General features: G+C 41.3%; 2 protein-coding genes across 2 annotated transcripts; both read left to right on the top strand.

Annotated features, from left to right (window-relative positions):
- Window positions 1-5,320: 5,320 nt before the first annotated feature.
- LOC134568589 (uncharacterized) lies at window positions 5,321-15,364 on the top strand. Its single transcript, XM_063427237.1, has 8 exons — window positions 5,321-5,366; window positions 11,420-11,761; window positions 12,132-12,277; window positions 12,534-12,636; window positions 13,384-13,474; window positions 14,257-14,404; window positions 14,926-15,135; window positions 15,278-15,364. Exons 1-8 carry the CDS (start codon window positions 5,321-5,323, stop codon window positions 15,362-15,364), a joined length of 1,173 nt encoding a protein of 390 aa, XP_063283307.1.
- A 3,160-nt stretch (window positions 15,365-18,524) lies between these two features.
- On the top strand, window positions 18,525-23,405 carry LOC134569114 (serine/threonine-protein kinase N2-like). The gene is made up of 6 exons (XM_063428016.1): window positions 18,525-18,571; window positions 19,042-19,118; window positions 19,945-20,087; window positions 21,256-21,363; window positions 22,001-22,081; window positions 22,962-23,405. Exons 1-6 carry the CDS (start codon window positions 18,525-18,527, stop codon window positions 23,163-23,165), a joined length of 660 nt encoding a protein of 219 aa, XP_063284086.1. The 3' UTR covers window positions 23,166-23,405.
- Window positions 23,406-23,800: the final 395 nt, after the last annotated feature.

Below are 23,800 nucleotides of genomic sequence, written 5' to 3'. Positions count from 1 at the left end.
ATAAAACTGTGTATAATATGTCTGTGTGTCTGTCTGTCTGTCTGTCTGTCAAGGTGGTGGGGACATGTGATCCATTGTGACTGCTCACTGTGACATCATCGTGACATCATGTAACTTCACACTTGATGCTCACAGTTTGCAGCAGTCACTAGACACGGCTTGGACAGTAGACACTGCTTAGCTGTTGTGGTGATCGAATTGCTAGCGATGGCAAATAGAAATGTTTTCCCGTGGATTCGGCGTTTGCGCTTTCGAAATGTAAGTAAATGACTTTTTTTCTTTAAGGTTCCAATTAACCAAACGATTAACTGGGTGCTGTAACATGTTAACTCCAAGGTTGTGGGTGGATCCATATTTATAATTACTAATATGTCTCACTAGATGGGTAGTAATAGGGGTATTTATAATTACTAATATGTATCACCGGATGGGTAGTAATAGGGGTATTTATAATTACTAATATGTATCGCTAGATGGGTAGTAATAGGGGTAGTTATAATTACTAATATGTATCACTAAATGGGTAGTAATAGGGGTATTTATAATTACTAATATGTATCACTAGATGGGTAGTAATCCCCATATGCTCGCCATTTCAGGGCGCCAGACGCAAAAAATCTGATGATGTTGAGCAGAAAGGAGAGGACCTTCCGGGTATGTTAAAACATTGTGTGTGTGGTTGTTCTCTCTCTCTCTCTCTGAAAAATGTGGACTTTAACCCGCAGAACAGCATGGTATGCCCAGCAGATTGCACTCCCCCCCCAGCTCCCCATACTCACGTTCCAACTAACCCAATCCTGCTTGGCCATGTGATAGATATATATATATATATTTTTCTTATTTATTTAATTCTACGTGTATATGTATGTATTATTTTTTACATAATAATGTGATTTTATTAATTATAATTTGTGGAACCTGCCTGACGACTCAGGCAGAAAGTTCAGAGAATCTAATTAGCAATCCCTATATTTAACCCTGTAACTTTCCAAAACACCATAAAACCTGGACATGGGGGGCTACTTTTATACTCGCGAGACTTCGCTGAACACAACTTTGAGTGTTTTTAAAACAGTAAAACGTATAATGATGATATCACCAGTGAAAGTGTAGTCCTTGTGTGAAGAATGCAAAAGAAAATGGGAACACTAAGTTTGGTCAGAGTTTGTGACTAAGTGGCTACTAAAAAAGATTTGAATACCCTGGGTTGTCTACTGTTGCAACTGGTATGCCATAATATATACTCTTTATATAGAAAAGACAGGGAAGGCAAGAAAGGGGGAGGGGTGGCCCTGTATGTAAAGGATAGCATAAAATCTAGCCTAATAAAGGTTAGTGAGGCGAACATAGAGTCCGTTTGGGTTACGTTAGAATTTGGTAATCACACAGTAACTCGTGTAGGTGTGATTTATAGGCCCCCAGGACAAATTGAAGAGTTAGATAATCTACTAGTTGAAGAAATAGCTAAAATGACAATGAAGGGGGAAGTTATCATCATGGGTGACTTTAATCTTCCTGATGTGAATTGGAAAACAAAAATAGCTACTTGTGCCAGGAGCACACATATTCTAAACTCCCTACTGGGATTGTCTCTAAAACAAGTCGTTGAGGAGCCAACTCGTAAAGAGGCCATACTAGATTTAGTGTTAACAAATGGAGATTTGGTATCAGATATTACTGTAGGTGAAAGTTTAGGATCCAGTGATCATCAGTCAGTGTGGTTTAATATAAGAACAGTGACTGAGTCACACCACACAAAAACAAAAGTTTTAGACTTTAGAAAAACAGACTTTTCTAAAATTAGAATATGTGTAAAGGAGTCATTATCAGACTGGAGCAATTTATATGGAGTCCAAAAGAAATGGGATTATTTAAAAGTTGCACTACTGAAGGCAACAGAAAATTGCATTAGGCTTGTCAGTAAAAGCAAAAAATTCAAGAAACCACTGTGGTACTCCGCAGATGTGGCCAAAATAGTAAAAAACAAAAAGTTAGCATTTAGTAATTATAAAAAAACCCAGAGTGAGGAAGACAGAATGACCTATAAGATTAGGCAGAAAGAGGCTAAGCAAGTTATAAGAGCTTCCAAATCCCACACAGAAGAGAAAATAGCACAGTCAGTAAAAAAGGGGGACAAAACTTTTTTTAGATACATAAATGAGAAAAGAAAAGTAAAACAAGGATTAGTTAGATTAAAAACAAAAGAGGAAAGGTATGTAGATGAGGATAAAGGTCTAGCTGACTGCCTCAATGAATATTTTTGTTCGGTATTTACAGATGAAAATGAAGGAAAGGGACCTCAGTTAAGAAAAAGGATAAATGAGTCATTTATTACACGTGAGTTTACAGAGGAAGAGGTTCTATTTCAACTGTCAAAAGTAAAGACAAATAAGTCAATGGGACCTGATGGAATACACCCAAAGCTATTAAAAGAGCTTAGTGGTGTACTAGCAAAACCATTAACAGATTTATTTAACCAATCATTGATAACAGGAGTAGTCCCAGAAGATTGGAAGTTAGCGAATGTTGTGCCCATTCACAAGAAAGGTAATAGGGAGGAGTCGGGCAACTATAGGCCAGTAAGCCTTACTTCAGTAGTGGGGAAAGTGATGGAAACCATGTTAAAGGATAGGATTGTTGAACATCTAAAAACACATGGATTTCAAGACCAGAGACAACATGGGTTTACTTCAGGGAGATCATGCCAAACTAATCTTATTGATTTTTTTGATTGGGTAACTAAAATTATAGATCAGGGTGGTGCAGTAGACATTGCTTACCTAGATTTCAGTAAGGCTTTTGACACTGTTGCACATAGAAGGCTTATCAATAAACTACAATCTTTGAGTTTGGATTCCAATATTGTTGAATGGGTAAGGCAGTGGCTGAGTGACAGGCAACAGAGGGTTGTAGTCAATGGAGTATATTCGAAGCTTGGGCTTGTCACCAGTGGGGTACCTCAGGGATCTGTACTTGGACCCATTCTCTTTAATATTTTTATTAGTGATATTGCAGAAGGTCTTGATGGTAAGGTGTGTCTTTTTGCGGATGATACTAAGATATGTAACAGGGTTGATGTTCCAGGAGGGATAAGCCAAATGGAAAATGATTTAGGTAAACTAGAAAAATGGTCAGAGTTGTGGCAACTGACATTTAATGTGGATAAGTGCAAGATAATGCATCTTGGACGTAAAAACCCAAGGGTAGAGTACAAAATATTTGATAGAGTCCTAACCTCAACATCTGAGGAAAGGGATTTAGGGGTGATTATTTCTGATGACTTAAAGGTAGGCAGACAATGTAATAGAGCAGCAGGAAATGCTAGCAGAATGCTTGGTTGTATAGGGAGAGGTATTAGCAGTAGAAAGAGGGAAGTGCTCATGCCATTGTACAGAACACTGGTGAGACCTCACTTGGAGTACTGTACACAGTACTGGAGACCCTATCTTCAGAAGGATATTGATACCTTAGAGAGAGTTCAAAGAAGGGCTACTAAACTGGTTCATGGATTGCAGGATAAAACTTACCAGGAAAGGTTAAAGGATCTTAACATGTATAGCTTGGAGGAAAGACGAGACAGGGGGGATATGATAGAAACATTTAAATACATAAAGGGAATCAACACAGTAAAGGAGGAGACTATATTTAAAAGAAGAAAAACTATCACAACAAGAGGACATAGTCTTAAATTAGAGGGACAAAGGTTTAAAAATAATATCAGGAAGTATTACTTTACTGAGAGGGTAGTGGATGCATGGAATAGCCTTCCAGCTGAAGTGGTAGAGGTTAACACAGTAAAGGAGTTTAAGCATGCGTGGGATAGGCATAAGGCTATCCTAACTATAAGATAAGGCCAGGGACTAATGAAAGTATTTAGAAAACTGGGCAGACTAGATGGGCCGAATGGTTCTTATCTGCCGTCACATTCTATGTTTCTATGTTTCTATAATGGGGGTAATACTCATTCCTGGGCTTTTTGTAAACTGTATATCAACTTGAAAAAACTGAAGCTATGAAAAATAAATTAACTTAGAAATAAATTAAATCAAGTTTAATAAATAACATTTACTGAACAGCTAATACGCTTTCTATAAACAAAAAAACACAGATCCAAAGTGACGACTCAGTCTATTCGGCCAAGGTAATTTGAAAGGATTCACATCCTCTGCCTTCGAGCCTTCATTTCTGCAAATTGATCGATTACTTCATCAAAGCTAATCTTCTTTGCATATTCATGCTCAATTGAAAGTATGGCCAGAATCTTAAATTTGGCAGAGATTCACAAAAATCCCATTTAACAATGAACTCCAGGAACTGCAATACCGTCCATTTCTTTGCTTTTTCAACACTGATCTTGGCAGCTTCCAAATGCCTCCGAAGACGTTTTTCCATAAAGATGTCTTCATTAGAGAATTCGGCAAAAATCTCAAGTCAATTTTGGAGTATCATTTCGAATATCTTTCTCTGTTGCAACAACCAGAGAGTTTGGCTGAATAACAGCAAACATTGAAAGGATTTTTTCAATTACCTTAGAACGAATGTCCAACTCGTGATGAAAACGATCAAGGCACTCAAACATAGCCCTTTTCATTTCCTCTGGTAATGTGAGACCAGCGTCCTTTGCCTTCTCTCCTGGCATTGTTTTCCGGAGCTTTACTCTCCCTCTTCTTTCCATAGAAATCTCCATTTCTACAAACGTAGTAGTTGCATAACAGATGGCCTTCTCCACAATTTCACTGGGCTGATCTGCAAGAAACGCTTTCAAACCTTGTAGTTTCACAATGCACTTTTCAAGAGTGAGTCCCACTGTTTACAAATACTTCTGTGTGATATTAACTTATTCTAGAACTTCACACCAGAAAGAAAGGTAACACAAAAAAGAAAATCACATACGGCGGACAGCAACATCTGAGCCAATCCTCTTGTGTCCAGATTTTATTTGGGATTACACAGTTTTTCAAGGGCTGAAGTGAGTTTTTCAAAGTTTGCTGTCACTTGCTTCACAGCATTATAATGAGCGCTCCATCTTGTTTGGGAAAGTCTTTTCACTGTCACACCCAAATTCTCCATCAGCAGGTCCCAACGATTTGTAGAAACCGTAAAAAATGTAAACTGTATATCAACTCTCTCCAATGTTCCAAAAAATGTCACACAGGAATTAACACTTCCAAATGAGTGCACCCCACAGAGGTTCAGAGAATGGTTTACACGTGGCATAAACAAAGCCTTGGGATTAATCTCTTTTATTTTTGCCTGAAGACCACCATGAATCCCTGCCATAGTTGCAGCATTATCATATCCTTGACCATGGCAAAGACTTATGTCTTTGACATGGTCTCTCTATGACCACGAAAAGGAAGATTCTGGTGAGCCAGAAACAAAGTTACATCCAAGAGGCGATGAAAAATATCCCTCCATTTCCTTTTCTCTCTGTCCACTGTTGTTTGATGGACATGATCAAGGCATTTTTGTAGCTTCAATCCTGCTCCCAAGGTCTTCCATTTCTCCAAGCATGTAAGATGCTGCTCAGAAGCCTCATGATCAGACACCTTTGGGCAGGGCCGCCATCAGAAATTTTGGGGCCCCTAACACAGCTCAAGGTCTGGGCCCCCCTTCAAGCCCGCCCAGAAGGCCCGCCTCCAAATCCCGCCCACAGGAATACACACACACTAACATATACAAATACTGAAACAGACATACACACATGCATAGGGAGATACTGACACACACACACACACATATATACTGACAAACATACATATACATACACATACTGCATACTGATATATACATACATACATACACACACTGGCATACATACATACACACACTGTGGCATACACACACACACACTGTGGCATACACACACACACACACACTGGCATACACACACTGGCATACATACACTGGCATACACACATACATACACTGGCATACATACATACATACACTGGCATACACACACTGGCATACATACATACATACACTGGCACACTGGCATACACACATACATACACTGACCTACACACATACATACACTGGCACACTGGCATACACACATACATACACTGGCACACTGGCATACATACACTGGCATACATACACTGGCATGCATACATACATACACTGGCATACACACATACATACACTGGCACACTGGCATACATACACTGGCATACATACACTGGCATGCATACATACATACACTGGCATACACACACATACACTGGCACACTGGCATACATACACTGGCATACACACATACATACACTGGCATACATACACTGGCATACACTGGCATACACACATACATACACTGGCATACATACACTGGCATACACTGGCATACACTGGCATACACACATACATACACTGGCATACACTGGCATACACACATACATACACTGGCATACATACACTGGCATACACTGGCATACACACGTGGGATACGTCATCTGCCCACACTAGACAGACTGTGAGATTCCCGCACATGCCCAGTGAAACACCTGGACATGCGAACGGGAATTTCACCTATTCATTCATTCATCAGACAGACGAATGAATGAATAGAAAAAATCAGACGAACAAACTAACACTGTGTATCAGTGTTCGTTTGTTTGTTCGGTTTATTACAAGGAGGGAGCTACCGGCTTGCAGCTCCCTCCTTGTAATATGTAACTATAGAAGCGGCAGGGAGCAGTGCTCCCCACCACTTCATAAGCCCCCCAGGTCCCCCCCTCACTCTATGGGGGTCAATATGACCCCCATAATAGCACAAGGGAGATTAAAATCTCCCCAATGCCCCTACTCGCTATATTGCGAGTAGGGGCATGTCCACTAAACATTGAGCAGCCTGTGGCTGCTCACTGTAAAAAAAAAAAAAAAGGGTAATAAGGGGGGGACGGGGGACCTACTGTCCTCCCCCGCCGGCCCCCACCCCTGGACGGCGGGTGGGGGCCATAATGGGAATGAGGGGGGACCTACTGTCCTCCCCTCAGGCCCACACCCCTGGGCGGCGGGTGGGGGCCATAATAGTAATAGGGGGGGGACCTACTATCCTCCACCCCCCGGCCCCCACCCCTGGGCGGCGGGTGGGGGCCATAATAGTAATGGGGGGGGACCTACTGTCCTCCCCCCCGGTTCCACCCCTGGGCGGCGGGTGGGGGCCATAATAGTAATAAGGGGGGGGGACCTACTGTCCTCCACCCCCCGGCCCCCACCCCTGGGCGGCGGGTGGGGGCCATAATAGTGATAGGGGGGACCTACTGTCCCCCCCCCCGGCCCCCACCCCTGGGCGGCAGGTGGGGGCCATAATAGTAATAAGGGGGGGGACCTACTGTCCTCCAGCCCCCGGCCCCCACCCCTGGGCGGCGGGTGGGGGCCCTAATGGTAAAAGGGGGGGGGACCTACTGTCCTCCCCCCCGGCCCCCACCCCTGGGCGGCGGGTGGGGGCCATAATAGTAATAAGGGGGGGGATCTACTGTCCTCCCCCCCCCCGGCCCCCACCCCTGGGCGGCGGGTGGGGGCCATAACGATAATGGGGGGGGGACCTACTGTCCTCCCCCCGCCCCCACCCCTGGGCGTCGGGTGGGGGCACTAAGTAAATTCCCCCCCCCCCCATCAAGGTGACTAGGGGTGCCCAAGCCCCTAGTCACCCACCCCCCACCCAAATAAAAATGCCCCTACCTACCCCCCTCACCCTAAAAAATAGTGAGGGGGGAATAAAATTGCTAACCTGTAAAGTAAAATTAAACTTACCATTCGACGTCTTCTTTTTTCTAAAATCTTCATTTTTCAGCCCCCAAAAAGGCCAAATAAAAAACCATCATAGCCGTCGAACTAAAAATAAAATAAAAAACCCGAGCGCAAAAAAAAAAACCTGACGAAAAAGAAAAAACCCGAGCGCCAAAAAAATAATCCATCTTCACCCATGGAGGGCTCCGCGCAGACTGAGCTCCGCAGGGCGGGGCAAGGCTTATAAAGCCTTGCCCCGCCCTGCAATTAGCCTAAGAACACTCTGATTGGTGGGTTTAAGCCAATCAGAGTGCTCTTTGTCATTTTACAAGCGTGGGAAAGTTCTTTGGAATTTTCCCACGCTTGTAAAATGACACAGAGCACTGTGATTGGATGGCTTGAAATCCATCCAATCACAGTGCTCTGTGTCATTTTACAAGCGTGGGAAAGTTCTTTGGAATTTCCCCACGCTTGTAAAATGACACAGAGAACTGTGATTGGATGGCTTGAAATCAATCCAATCACAGTGCTATGTGTCATTTTACAAGCGTGGGAAAATTCCAAAGAATTTTTTCCCACTATTTTTTAGGGTGAGGGGGGTAGGTAGGGGCATTTTTTATTTGGGTGGGGGGTGGGTGACTAGGGGCTTGGGCACCCCTAGTCACCTTGCTGGGGGGGGGGAATTTACTTAGTGCCCCCACCCGCCGCCCAGGGGTGGGGGCCGGGGGGGGGCAGTAGGTCCCCCCCCTTATTACTATGATGGCCCCCACCCGCCGCCCAGGGGTAGGGGCCGGGGGGGAGGACAGTAGGTCCCCCCCCTCTTATTACCATTATGGTCCCCACCCGCCGGCCAGGGGTGGGGGCCGGGGGGGGGTGGACAGCAGGTCCCCCCCCTACTACTATTATGGCCCCCACCCGCCGCCCAGGGGTGGGGGCCAGGGGGGGGAGGACAGTAGGTCCCCCCCCCTCTTATTACCATTATGGCCCCCACCCGCCGGCCAGGGGTGGGGGCCGGGGGGGAGGACAGTAGGTCCCCCCCACCCTACTACTATTATGGCCCCCACCCGCCGCCCAGGGGTGGGGGCCGGGTGGGGAGGACAGTAGGTCCCCCCCCTCTTATTACCATTATGGCCCCCACCCGCCGGCCAGGGGTGGGGGCCGGGGGGGAGGACAGTAGGTCCCCCCCCCTTTATTACCATTATGGCCCCCACCCGCCGCCCAGGGGTGGGGGCCAGGGGGGAGGACAGTAGGTCCCCCCCCCATTATCTTTATGGCCTCCACCCACCGCTCAGGGGTGGGGGCCGGGGGGGGGACAATAGGTCTCCCTCCCTTATTTTACTTTACGGCCCCCACCCGTCGTTTAGGGGTGGGGGTCAATATTTTTTTTTTTTTTTTACAGTGAGCAGCCACAGGCTGCTCACTGCTTACTAGACATGCCCCTACTCGCGGTATAGCGAGTAGGGGCATATTATTTACTAATACCAAGTCATTTTTACTTAGTGTTAGTAAATTTGGCTGAAAGACCAATTTAGGTCTTTCAGCCTTTTAGTAGATAGCTCCCTGATACCATGCAGCCACAGCAATGAATAGGATCGGAGTTTCATTCATTAGAATGAAATTCCGATACGATCAAAGTACCGAATTGCATCCTAACACCAATGGAGAAACAGTGCTCATTCTGTTAGGATGCAATTCGGCAGTTTTGCCGGCGTTCTGTCTAAGTGACAGGACGTTCGGCAATACTGACAGGAAGCATTGTGGGAACTGGGAGGAAAGCTAGGGATCATGGGAAAATTGGTCTGACCAGCGGAAATGAAGCACACTTTGCTCCTCCGCTGGTCAGAGCTGGTCAAGCGGAGGAATCCTCCATAAGACAGAGTCCCTACTTTGTCTTATGATTTTAAAGAAAACTAAAGAAGACAGGAAGAAAAGAATAACAGATCCCGAGAGAGGGGGAGAAGAGGAAGAGATTGAGGAAAGGTAAGTTCGGCATGACAGTGCCGCTTTAACCCCTTCAGGACCAAACTTCTGGAATAAAAGGGAATAATGACATGTCACACATGTCATGTGTCCTTAAGGGGTTTATAAGGTCCACACTTAAAACATCTGGAACTGGAACTGGCCAAGCAGTAACATAAGAATAAACTGATAGTCAAACAGTCTCCTCTTCATCATCATCATCATCATCATCAGAGTCTTGCTGATGCAGGCTTCTGCTGGCATCTCATTCATCTACATCACTTTCACTGCTTGAAGATAAAATGGTCTTCTCCAATTCTTGCGCTTTCACATATGAAGCTTCTTGAGAAGATACTTCAGGCATTTTACCTCTGGATTCACCAGACTGAATGTCTTCAGCACTTTCTCCTACTGCGGTAGATGTTGAAGGTGCAACATATTTAAAAATTAATCCAGACATCGCCTCAGCTGACTTTTCTCTTGCCGTCTTAATTTTTCATTGCTGAGACCCGCTTGGTCGATTTTTTTGGTTCTAGGGTTGGTTAGTGCGATATCTGTCTTATATTTCCCATCTTGGTATACCATTTGTAAAAGTATTTAAAATTGGGTATGTCCAGTATTTTTTAGTAGTCACAAACCGTGGACAAAGTTAGTGTTCACATTTATTTATTTTTGCATTTTGCATTCTCACAAAAACTGCACTTTCACTGATATCAAAATTACACGTTTTACTGTTTTCAAAACACTCATATTTGTGTTCAGCGATGTCCCACGAGTACAGCAGTATAATACATAAATTATAAATCATATTTATTTATTATTTAGTTCTAATTAAGTTTTATATTTCATTATTATTTTAAGAGTTGAGGGTCTGCCTGACAACCCAGGCGGGTTCCCCGCAACACTCCTCCCCTCCCCCTGCTCCTCCATACCGGCCAGTGCAGTATAGTGCGGCCTGGCCACAAATGCGGCCGCAAAGGCGCCGCGGCGCGCACTATAAGAATTGATGGGGGTGACTCATGACACTGGCAGTCATGGCACCCCCCTAGTGAGTGCCCCCCCCACCCCTCCTTTAGTACGCCACTGGGTGCACTTAATATGAAATAAGTTAATTATGATTGAACAGACATGTAGTCATATTCCAGGTTTTGTTTTGATTTTGCTTTTATCAGAAATTACACAATTGCCGCTGTTCTTAAAGGGTTAAATGACCAGATTAGACAATATTTTTTTTAAAGACTAGTAAGACTAACATTCTATATATAACAATATCGGAAGTACATCTGTGTTCAAAGATACATTCACACAATTGCCTCCATCCTTAACGGGTTAAAAGACGTCGGTCAAGGCAGGGAATAATATTATGTTGTAGCTCTAATTATCTGAAAGACAAAAGCAGGGAAAGGGGAACTTCTGGCACCCAAACATTTGAGAGCACATGTGATGATACATAAAGTGTCTGTTTGAAGAAACGTCTATGTATCAAAAGATCAGTTGCCATTTTGCCTTGTTTGTATTGTGTAGTATTTCTTTTTATTTATTCTTATTTTATTTTTGTTACAATCTTTATTTTGAGTCATTCTTTTATCAATGGCAGTTAAACATATGTGTATCGATGAATTGTTCAGTAGTCGGAACACAGTGCAGTCGGTGTAGTCTTTCTAACCTTGATTGAACAATATTGTCTGTCAACACTGTGATTTGACAATTTTCCTATTATTTATAGAGCGTCCAAAGACTCCGAACTCTCCTAAAAATGGCAAGTTGCCAATTGATCTGGACTCTCCTAAACGTCATATCATATCGGCAGTTAACGGTGAATCACCAAGACACATCCCTAAACCTGTAGCTCAGCCGGATTTTGATAAAGTTAGGGAGCAGATTAAAAACGACATAAGAAAAGAACTTAAAATTACAGAAGGAGCCAGAAACATTGGGAAGTTAACATCCAAGAAAAAATATCTGGCAAATGTCAACAACTTTCTCAAAACATCACAAAAGAAATTAGACGAGCTTTACAATAAGCTTCAAGAACGCAATGCACATATTGTTGTGCCAGGAACTGAAGGTACATTCCGACACTTTGTGTTTCCTTGTAATGAGTGTGTGCATGTGCTTGTTTATTGTAGCTTGTTTACAGTTTATTGAAGCTTTTACATTTATAGGAAATCACCAGGATTTGCAGCTTCTACAGTGAGCTACGTTCACATGGGAAATCTCTCTCCCAATCCTGGCGATTGCATTATTCCCTGTGAGAGTTGTTTATCGGTGTTTATGAAAACACAGAGTTACAATGTGGTTTATAGCATGACCCCATTTATGTTGTTACTGGATGTAATAATGGTGATCTCGCCTTTTTTGTTTATTAAGTGAAACTGTCTGTTGACATTTCTAAATTCTGCATTTCTTTTCTTGTTGCTAATTTCCATGATGTCCAGAGATCTCAGCTGCTCCTAAAGGTGACACCAGCTCCCAGGCAGATAACGCGAAGCTGACTGCTTTGCAGAAACAGCTAGACATTGAGCTGAAGGTGAAACATGGAGCAGAGATTATGGTCAAAGCATATTCAGATGGGCGTTCCAAAGTAAGTTAGTTACATTTAATTTGATCTAAAAGAGACAGAACATATTTTATTTAGGAGAGGTGGTGAAAACACATGGTACCTTTTACAATGCATGCGTTTTATTTCAACCCAATGGCATTTTGTCTGATTTAAGCCAATAGTAGGCTGGTGATAGTTTTTTCCTGGAATCAAGAGAGGCGATACAAACTTTCCAAGTTAACACGTCTTCATACATCTCACTCAATTATCTATCTGACTATTCTTATTGCTGTTACAGAATGTCAAACATCTTGCTGCTGCCCAGAAAATACTACAAGACAGCGAGAAAAAAATAGACAGTTTGCGCAAGTTAATTCTGGAAGAAAAGTCTATTATTAAAGGTAAAGGTTAAGTGACATCATGTGTAGTTTAAATGAAGATTGATGGGTAACAAATAAAACTGGTCAAAAATGGTTTGACTTCTTATAATGGGGTCCAGGGGACGCCTGGCACCATAACCACTACTGCAAGATATAACTCTCTTACAGGAAGATATGATAGGGAGGTATGTATCCCATAGACCTCTACACTCCAAGGATTTGTAAGGGAAATGTAGAGCTGCGTGTCCTCTTAGAAGTAGGAGCAAAGGCAGTAATGGAGTTATACCAACACGCAGATACATTTTATATAATTTACAAAACATATACCTTGACATCTATTATTGCAATAGTCTCCTACGAGAGGGAAATTTCAAATGTGTCCAGGATTGCAAATGCATTCGCTAAGCATTGTGGGACATCACATTCTGTTTGTTGCCAGGCAGATGGAGCATGCACATCAATTCTAACAGCCATGGAGCTATACAGTATATAGACATTATAATGTATATATCCACCGAACATTTATTGTGTCCCCTCCAATACTACTGACATTATTAGTTTATACATATACGAGGTATATGTCATATTATGAGTTTACATATAAAAATTATAAGGGTATAAATAACAAATTGATTCTTTTATAAAATTAAATATCAGAAAGATCTACGATTGGAGATTGTGTTTATTGTTTTATTCTCTGTTGGATTGAGGTTAAAATAATTGGAGTATCATTGATCACTGAAAATACTTACATTATGTTACTTACAGAAGAAACATCGTTACCAGTTCCGGAGACGGACATTAAAACCAGTGCTCCCTCGTTATTGGTGACGGACACACAGGAGCCAGAGTCGGCTGGGTATTCACTTTATATCTTTCTCATCAATGCTGTTAGAACCTGAACCCCTCCCAATTTCCAGTACTATTTATCTATAAGTCTGTCATATGCCTACTGCTGTCTACACATTTCTTAGCATGCGTATCAGTCACAGATACATTTTATAATGCTGTCTACATGTTGCATGCTTGTGCCAAGTTGCCAGATCTCATTATCTTTGCAGGACTCCTGTGAATTCTGCATTCTGCCAGGTATGGTGCTTTGGATGTAACACAGGAAGCACAGAATGTAGAATTCTATACGGTGCAAAAATACAGAAATCTGCAACCCTAGTAATAAGTATTCTTGGCGTGACCTTTAAATAACGTACTGTAAACAGCAGCATTAAAAATACTTGTTTTCCTGGCACTATAGCTTCCACCTCTGTCAAAGCCCCCTCCCACATTATTCAATTCTTTCCTATGGGGAAAATCTGACGCTGGAGATCCTCATACAAAGTGTGAGGACGTCCAGCATCCGATAACGGACCAAAAGTCGGTTTCAATTCTGGAAGTCCCTCTAGTGGCTGTCTGGTAGAAGAGGAGCCACTAGAGGAAAAACTGCAATAACTAGAGAAAAACCATTGGAAAAACTGTAATAATTACCATCTCAGGGTTCAGGGTGATGGGAGTTTGCAGCTAGACCACTTCAAAGAGCTGAAGTGATCTGGGTGCCTACAGTGTCCCTTTAATGTCTATATAGATATGATAATCTGCCATCATATGATGCAACCATATAAACTGTTTTCTTTTTCCTTCTGATAGCGATATTCCAACATGTGATATGAAACCAATTATCCAACCGGATGTGGAACTTGACTTAGAGGTGCCTCCTGCTCCAAGTCAATCCTTTCTACATAGTGATCCGAGACGGTTTTCATTCCATATGGAGATCCCGGATATACCGGATCAGGTAAAGATGTGCTGGCTTTATTTTGGTTGTTCTTTATCTCTAAACACTCCATGTAGAATAACCATTACAGCTCAGTGCAGTAGTTATAGTGCAGAGAGTCTGTGGCTACTAACCTACATTTTTGTCAAACCATTTGGGAGTATTTTGACAAAACACTGGACTTTCTCTGGCATAAAGTGATGGCCTACTTGGCCACAGTAATTCTGTGGAATTAAAATTTTTGCGCTATAAATGTTGTCTATCCAACTCCTCCTCCAATTCCTCGCTATCAGTATGGCTGAGGAGGGTGGGGGGGATATCCAGGTTCTTGGAAGAATGTAATTGGTTTGACATTAAACCAGGGATAGTGCCAGGACACTCTGGGCAATAGAACCACTACAGCAAGCTAGAATGGTTACGGTGCTTACAGTTCCCTTTTAATCATTATTTTCCCACATTCACTGATTCTCTCTTCACTCCCAGCAAACTTAGCTTCCTTTAGTATTCAATATCCTTTTATTGTGTCTGACTTTCTTTTCTAGAATTCTGGAGATATCCATGAATGTAGCATTGATAACAGATACATCATGACACCAGATGTAATGAGTCAGCCTAATTGTTCCAGTCTGGATAATAGCGTCCCTAAACATTCTGTGGACCTACCGCATGACCACTTACCTGCTTTGTGGATTCAAGATCAGCTTCTTCTCAAATTGCAGGACATTCAACATTGCTCTGTGCAATCTGGGAAAGTAAGTTTAAGGGGGAATCCCAGTTCTTGTTCGATATAACAGATGGCTTAAATGCAGGATAGCACAACACAATCAATACCATCAGGTTGTATAAAATTGGTATTGATACAGAAATGTTAATTCCTCACTATTGGTATGGCAGAGGAGCTGGGAGGTATCCAGGTACTTGGAAGAGTCTAATTGGTTTGACATTAAACCAGGGATAACGCATGGACACTCTGGGCAATAAACCAGGGATAATGCATGGACACTCTGGGCAATAAACCAGGGATAACGCATGGACACTCCGGGCAATAAACCAGGGATAACGCATGGACACTCTGGGCAATAAACCAGGGATAACGCATGGACACTCTGGGCAATAAACCAGGGATAATGCACGGACACTCTGGGCAATAAACCAGGGATAACGCATGGACACTCTGGGCAATAAACCAGGGATAATGCATGGACACTCTGGGCAATAAACCAGGGATAACGCATGGATACTCTGGGCAATAAACCAGGGATAACGCATGGACACTCTGGGCGAGCTAGAATGGTTATGGTGCTTACAGCTCCTTTTAATAATTATTTTCCCACATTCACTGCTTCTCGCTTCACTCACAGCAAACCTAGCTTCCTTTAGTTTTCTCTACCATTTCATTATTTATAACTTTCTTTTCTAGGATTCTGAAGATAACCATGAACGTAGCATTAATAACAGATACATCATGACACCAGATGTAATGAGTCAGCCTAACTGTTCCAGTCTGGATAACATTGTCCCTAAACATTCTATGGACTTACCGCATGACCACTTACCTGCTATGTGGATTCAAGATCAGCTTCTTCTCAAATTGCAGGACTTCCAGCATCGTTCTGTGCAATCTGTGAAAGTAAGTTTAAGGTGGAATTCCAGTTCTTGTTCGATATAACAGATGTCTTAAATGCAGGACAGCACAACACAATCAATGCCATCCAGGTTGCATAAAATTGGTATTGATACAGACTTGGAAGAGTCTAACTGGTTTGACATTTACCCGGGAATAGCACCAGGACACTCTAGGCCAGGAGTCGTTAACCTATGGCACGTGTTCCATGCAAGGCACTCAAGGCTGCCAGAGTAAAACAGGCTCTGGCCTATCAGTTGTCAGCTTTATTTTCACTACGCCGTGCTTCCTTTTTTCTATTGATCAATATGTTTGAGACTCAGTCGGACAAGCCCCCATACCAAGGTCAGCTTTCTAGTGGAGATTATGACTGATATCCCTTTATAACAGCAGAGAGGTATATGGCCTTCATTGTTTTCATCATGCATAGTCTCTACTCCCTTGTCAATTTTAGATAAATACACATTTAAAAAAAATCTAAAGAATAATATAAAAATTATAGAAAGGATCTAACGTATGCATTAATTTCAGTTTTATTGTTTCCAAGGTGCCACGTGTTTGCATTTCTTGATCATTTGAGTTGCTGGGTTTAGTAAATAAATCAGACGTATGGTTTATCAAAAGAAAACAATGACTTCCCGGGACTTTTAATATTATATTTACTTATCCCTATATTTAACATGTGTTTGTGAGATGTGAACAATAAAATTAAATGTAGAGATTCACACCTCTTATCCTGTAACTGGACACCTCCATCTTAGCTCCCTGTCAATCATTGTTATAAGCTCCGCCTTTTGCACCTGACTGTCAGCACAGGTAGAGCATGCAGAGAGGAGGAGAAATGAAACAATGTTTCTATATCTCCTCTTCATTTGCATTGTGTGCCCTGGCTGTGCCAGAGAAAAGAAAAAGAAAACAGAGCATTCCATGAAAAAAGGTTAACACATTTCTTTATATTCAATGGCACCTATTCCAGAGAAGTGACAATAAAACCCCACATTTATTGTGCCTGACTTTCTTTTCTAGGATTCTGGAGGCAGCTATGGACGTAGCAGTGATAGCATATGCATCATGACACCAGATGGAATGAGCGAGCCTAATTGTTCCAGTCTAGATAATAGTGTTTCTGAAAAATCTGAGGACCTACCACAAGAACACTTACCTGCTGTGTGTGCTCAGGATAGTCTTCCCCTGAGAATGCAGGACTTCCAGCTTTGCTCCGTGTTGGGGAAAGGGCAATTTGGGAAAGTAAGTTTATGGTGGAATTCCAGTTCTAGTTCGATATAACAGATGTCTTAAATTCAGGACAGCACAACACTTTATTCTTTAATTTCAGGTTCTGCTGGCCGAGCACAAGGAAACAACCAAGGTGTACGCCCTGAAAATCATAAAAAAAGTCAAGTTAGAATTACCACATCATTTCAACAAGTCAGTGAATGCAGTAATGAATATCTTGTGTTTAGGAGAAGGACAATGTCCTGTTTCTATCATTTATTTTGACATTTGGTTTTGGAGTTAAAGAAAATCAACTTTTAACTTTTCTTTTCCTTTCCAGCCTTCTGAGTGAGAAGCGGATATTCCAGACAGTGAGCAATAGGCGGCACCCATTCCTTGTTAACTTGTGTGGGTGTTTCCACACTCGAGATCACGCCTGCTTCGTTATGGAGTATGCAGCCGGGGGCGACCTTCTCTCATGCCTTGATAACAACAACGGCCCATTTCCAGAACCCAGAGCAGTGTGAGTATAAGCAGCATTGTGTTCATATATCGAGATCTCACCCAATGTTCTACAGATGGTGGCTTGGGCTGAGCTTCACATTCCATCACATCTTCTCACATTAATAATGAATCCTGGGATATCACACTGGGTTTAAATTCTGTGTTCATTTAGTTTAAAAGAGGTTCATTTACAGAAGGAGATAAAGAAAATAAAACAAAGGGTGGAAACAATGCCCATTACATTAAAACTGTAACAATATCATAAAAACAGAATTTCATTTTTTTGTGGGAGGGGCTTAAATTAATTCACTCCCCTATAGAAGGGACACCCCTTACTTGACTCATATCGCTTGAGGTCAGCATCAGAATGACCCTCCCTCCCACCCACGCCTCATTTCAAAACTTTCTCTTTTCTTTCCATTTACTTTACTTTCTTACTCCTTGGTGGGCCCTCTTTATTTATAGGCCTACCGTATCGTCGGTCTCGGCACACCACAACCGACTTGCTCCCTTTATACTATCCTACGCTTATGCTGGATCCTTACTCCATATACGGCTATTTGCCCCTGACACAAGTAATGAAATATAATGGAGAACGATAAAGATGCCAGCACAGGTTTTAGAAAAGCGTATAAACATGATTAGTCCTTAACAAACACGTTCTGTACTGACAATGACTTCAAATTGTATAAACTGATGTATATTCCATGAGCTGCTGTATATCTGCTTGCTGTTATGTGTCCAGTGCTGGATCAGTGCAGTTACTTCTGGCCACATCCACCGCTGTCTGCACCAACTATGGCTAACGATTCGGGAAGTATCGGCCTTGGTGAATGGAACCGGCTGTAAGTGATAAACGACCAATCACCATTGTATCAGCTCATAAATAACAACCCACCAGCAGTGAAAGACAAGGAGGGAACCTGGGAATTAATGGAATATGTCAGAATACAGAGGGACTTAGAAAATATGGGATAAAACCATTAAATAGCACATACATCTTGTAGAAATCAATGGATTTATTTATTTCCCTCCCTCCCCCCCCCCAGGTTCTATTCTGCATGTGTCGTCCTTGGACTTCAGTATTTACACAAACAAAATATCATCCACAGGTAAGCTTATAGAAACAAACTACACATGGGGTGCCGGTGATATTTGTATTATTTATGTCACCCGGTCTGTTTAACCCAGTTAGTTTATCTAGATGAAGTTATTCATTTTAACCAATTGAAAAGCCTGAGCATTGAAAGCTATCCTGAATGCTTCTAGTGTTATGTAAAATTAATAAAACTTTCTTTTCTACATTTTAATCTAGGGATCTGAAGGTTGAAAATATTGTTCTGGACGAGAAGGGATTTGCAAAGATTACTGACTACGGTCTGTCTGTAGAAGGTAACTAAAATGTTCTAAACTAATTTCAGATTTAAAAAAAAAAAAGGTCACACTTACTGAGTTCAAAATCAGAGTTATCTTTAATTTAAACAGCCATTTAACATATAATAGGATGTCTATAAAATGTGTACTTTATTCCAAAATAAACCCAAAGGAACGTTCCCCGATTTTTCCAATTTAAATTATGTTGTGAGTCAGGAAAAATAGACTGGGCTACTGCTTTGGTCCCTCAGAAAAATAGATTTTTTTTTTAAAGATTTCAACAAGCTCAGCAAATGCTATTCAATATTATTTTTATAGAAAGATGAGATTCGATACAGAAACATATTACCAGTCATCAGCCATGAGTTAACCCATTAGCATGTTTAATTAAGAATAAAAAGACAGTTTAGGCACCACAACATCTTAATCTGAATTAAATGGTTATGGTGCCATGAGGCCCCTGGGTGCATTTGTACCTCAAGGTGTTCAGCTGTTCTCAGAAAGTTCGTTTAACCCCTTGGAAGTAAGAGTGTGCCTGGCGCCTGCTGGCACCATAACAACTTCATTTAGATGAAGAGTTGTTACGGTGCTCAGACTGTTCCTTTAAAGTCTTTGTGACTGAAGTGTAGTGTAAGTGTATAGAGTACCTAAACCCAGCCCGAATGCGGCCACTGCAATAATGTCAATTTTCACTTTTTAATGGTATAAATCCAGATTCGGAGGGAAATTCTATGAGCAGTTGTGGCAGCAAAACACCGAACTGGAAGTCATCTTGAAATGTAAATTGCTAAAACTGAACATCTATCCTCAGCTAATATACAATTCTATTTTCTCTATTTCTAAGGAGTCGGATACGGAGATAGACTCATCGGCCTTTGTGGAACTCCTAATTATATGGCTCCTGAAATGGCCAAGCGCATGGCATATACAAGATCTGTGGACTGGTGGAGCTTCGGAGTGGTTATTTACGTAATGCTAACTAGATACGTAAGAAGAATCTTTCATTAAGAATTTACAGACAGATTTCTGATTAGAAAATATAAAGAGATTCTGCCAAGTATTTGCTTTTAACATAACACCATTCTTTATAGAAAACGATGCTCTATTTTTTTTCTATTACTTTTTTTGGGCCTCCCCTCCAATAATTTCACTCTCCCACCCCACCCCATCCCATCCCATCCCATCTCACCCCAAAAGAGACCCCCCATAATTCCTCTGCCAATGAATTAACTCCTCCCTTTCAGACACAGACCCCACACTCCCTGACAGTTATTTTTCCACTCATTTATCACACGTTTGCCTGGCATTTAACTATATGAGTCCATCCTCATCCAAATCACATCTCACATTCTCCTTCCCATAATAGATCCCCACATAGCTACATTCCCAATTCGTGTCAATACCATGTAAATTACCCCTGACTATTGATTCCCACGAAAAACATTTGGCTGCCAAACACCCCCCACTCTGTGATTTATTTCCCAGAGAGTGAAAAAAATCTCTTACCAATGACTTATCCCCGCCTTCTGCTCCGGCCCATGTCCAGTAGCTCAGTGGCTGGCGTTGTGTCCGTACATAGTGTGTAACCCTCTGTATACGGCTTCTTTGCAAATACCGAAATACGGTGAGAAGATGCTCAGTATTTCTGACCCTAATAAACATCCCACATAGTTACTTATTGAAGTCTTTCGTATTCCAATTTTTTTCTCTCCTTACAAAAATAATAAAAGCCATCATAACCCAATATAACTGTACAAAATAATACTAGATTACAATTAAAAAAGTAAATAAATAAAAACACCAGGAGAAAATTAATTAGAATATAGATCTTCCAGTCCTTTGTCTGACAGCTCAAAAATAGCGATTCCATGCTGACGTGAAAATTGTTCAGTGTTTTTGAAAATTCCAGCCAATCACAGAGCTTCGCCAGACGCATTTCACTCCCCTGCAGTACACCCGGTGATGTATATAATGACAGTTTATAGTTCTCCTGCACATATTATACTTTCATACACTCACACAACACATTGTGTCATCTGTACTACTAGCATTATAAAAACCCTAAAGTATTCATTCATTGCTCAACTGTCTACTTCTGAATTTTACAACTTTTTAAAACTTAACCTGTGGTTTTTAAAATTTATTTTTTCTCTAGTTACCCTTTGAAGGCCGTGATATTGAGACGTTATATGCTAATATTGCCAAACGTAAACTGAAAATACCAGCGTCATTGTCTAGTAAAGCCACTTCAATACTAAGTAGGGTAAGTCACCATGCAAATTTAATATAGCATACGACCCGAGCTCAGAATGTCTATTCGCCATTGATGAGTGGTGATTCAACCCTAGAAACCTGAGTTGGGATGGGGGAATTCTATAAACTTCTGTAGCATGTGTAGAATAGAATGGAGTTCCGGGTGATCTGTGGCACATGGAATGTATCAGTTTTTTTTTATTTTATGTTTTCCCAATAGCTCTTTTATTGGCCATGCAAATTTCTCAATACTATATACACCTTGAATTGGATGTATCTAGCTGTGTGTGTTAATGCAGGTAAAGAAACATTCATTATTACAGAGTTTTAGAACAAAACACGGCATATCTGCTCTCTCATTCTATGATACCCATAATCCTGCATTATTACCCGCTAGTGGCTTGTATGTAAGCATGCAGGTAGTTGCCGCGTGGCAGATGCAGAGCCCGGTCTCCGGTGGGCATAATGCCAGGGTTTTTGATTTTGCAAAGAGGAGAGACATCATGGCTGAAGGAGCCAAGTCTGGAAACTAGAGTTAGATACATTTTATATCTGATATTTTAACCTCAGATTTGCAGACTGACTTTTGAATTCACTCCCCCTCTGTAGTAAAAAAAAAAAACTATTTAAAAAAATTCCTTTTACAGTTACTGAGTAAAAACCATGTGAAGCGTCTGGGATCCAGCGAGAGAGATGCAGAGGACGTGAAAGACCATCCTTTTTTTCAAGTACGTCCCCATGTTTTCTTTGTTTTGTATTCTCACTTAAAGTGGTTTTGTCACAAAAAAAATTGTGAGACTTTCGGCAAGAAAAAATCTTTGTATGATATTCATATTAGCGGCTTTGAAATTTTACTGAAATTTAAACAAGGCAATACTGTGTCTTATGGTCAAGTCCAAGATTGGCAACAAAGTTTCTCTTGTTAAGTTTTGTCAATTCCCAGATCCCAAGTAAGGTTGTTCCCATTGATGGAGTTTGTAAATTATGGCAGAGCAACTTTAAAGTAGAATTGTCATTTAGGAAGGAAGCTAAATAAACATTCTAAGTAATAAAATGTATCTTTGAACACAGATGTATTTCCCATATTTAATGTTAGTCTCACTAGTCTTTAAAAAAAACCAACTCCCTCCATCCTGGTGATTTAAAACAAAACACTTCAAAAACCATAACCACTGCAGCCATTTGTAAAAGCTTTGGCAGCTTACCTGGGGTCCGCTGGGCTCTGGGCTGAGAGTGTTACCTGAGCACTCTCAGCCAATGAGTGCCTCCATGCACTGCAAGGCTAGCTCACTGCAGGGAGGTTAGGGGCTGGAAAGGAGGAGGAAACCAGCGGACTCCAGGTAAGTTGTCACATCATTCACAAACAGTTTGACTACTTACACTAGTAGGGTGCCACAGAGTTCCTGTCACCATAACTACTACACCAAGATATAGTGGTTATGATGCTTGGACTATTCCTTTAAGTTAGTCTGAAGATCGGTTTTGAGAATCCAATTGGGATCTGTACAAAATGTAGCCTTTTGGGCATATTAGCTGTTATTTTGTATTGTATATAGTTATTTTACTGGCTTTTACGTGATGCTCATTATCTTACACATTCCTTTCCAGCATATAGATTGGAACGCATTATTATTACAAAATGTGACACCTCCATTTGTGCCAACCATCAACGGAGCCGAAGACGTCAGCAACTTTGATGCAATATTCACCTCGGAAGCGCCTATTATAACTCCACCAGTAAGACGAAGAGTTCCACCGTTATTAGAGAAGCAGACATTTGAGGATTTTTGTTGGAGGGCAGATTGGAGTTAGTCTTGGTTGTGATCCACAATAAGAATTACTGGAAGGAGAATTAACATTAATATTTTTTATCCAACGAAAATATTTATTGAACACTAAAGTAAGAATTGCAACTAAATTTCAAATTTAAGGTGAAAATAGACAAAAAAGAAACATCCTCTAAGTCAGCTATACTTTCAGTTTGACTACTTTGGCCTTAAATTAAAAAAATCACTTTGATTATTTTTTGCAAGTAACCCTCCAAATTGTTGAATTGTGATTAAACATGTATTATTATTATTATTATTATTATTTATGTACAAATAAAATATTACATAAAAAATATGTAAATTAACACGTGTATCTTTGTGTAGTGGAAGCAGGAGGAATGGTGCCAGGCTTGGGATCCCGACGTATTCCATCCAGATTATTATTATTATTATTATTATTTTCACTATTTAGTTTAGCAGTTGTCAAGCAAGCACTGGCCACCTGCCACACGATTAATCCTTGGTGTCCTTGGTGTCTGGTTTCACCAGAATTTAGTTCCATAACCAAAATTTAGGCCTAACCAAGCCAGCCCACTGCAGAACGTTGAAGGCCCCAATTAAAATGTTACTCTGTGGGAACGGGCTGATGAATTCCAGGAGCCAGGACAAAATCTTTAT

The sequence above is a fragment of the Pelobates fuscus genome, chromosome 7 (assembly GCF_036172605.1).
Source record: "Pelobates fuscus isolate aPelFus1 chromosome 7, aPelFus1.pri, whole genome shotgun sequence".
In the NCBI taxonomy this organism is placed as follows: domain Eukaryota; kingdom Metazoa; phylum Chordata; class Amphibia; order Anura; family Pelobatidae; genus Pelobates; species Pelobates fuscus.
The sequence above is the reverse complement of the archived record's forward strand: the minus strand, read 5'-3'. Positions and strand labels throughout refer to the sequence as shown.

Excerpts from the sequence above, each read along its gene's own strand:
- LOC134568589 (XM_063427237.1), top strand. The coding sequence starts at position 5,321 with ATGTCTTTGACATGGTCTCTCTATGACCACGAAAAGGAAGATTCTG. Across the intron at positions 13,475-14,256 it reads CAGGAGCCAGAGTCGGCTGG|CGATATTCCAACATGTGATA; the intron begins GTATTCACTTTA and ends TCCTTCTGATAG. Across the intron at positions 14,405-14,925 it reads TCCCGGATATACCGGATCAG|AATTCTGGAGATATCCATGA; the intron begins GTAAAGATGTGC and ends TTTCTTTTCTAG.
- LOC134569114 (XM_063428016.1), top strand. The coding sequence starts at position 18,525 with ATGGCTAACGATTCGGGAAGTATCGGCCTTGGTGAATGGAACCGGCT. Across the intron at positions 19,119-19,944 it reads CTACGGTCTGTCTGTAGAAG|GAGTCGGATACGGAGATAGA; the intron begins GTAACTAAAATG and ends TCTATTTCTAAG. Across the intron at positions 22,082-22,961 it reads AAGACCATCCTTTTTTTCAA|CATATAGATTGGAACGCATT; the intron begins GTACGTCCCCAT and ends ATTCCTTTCCAG.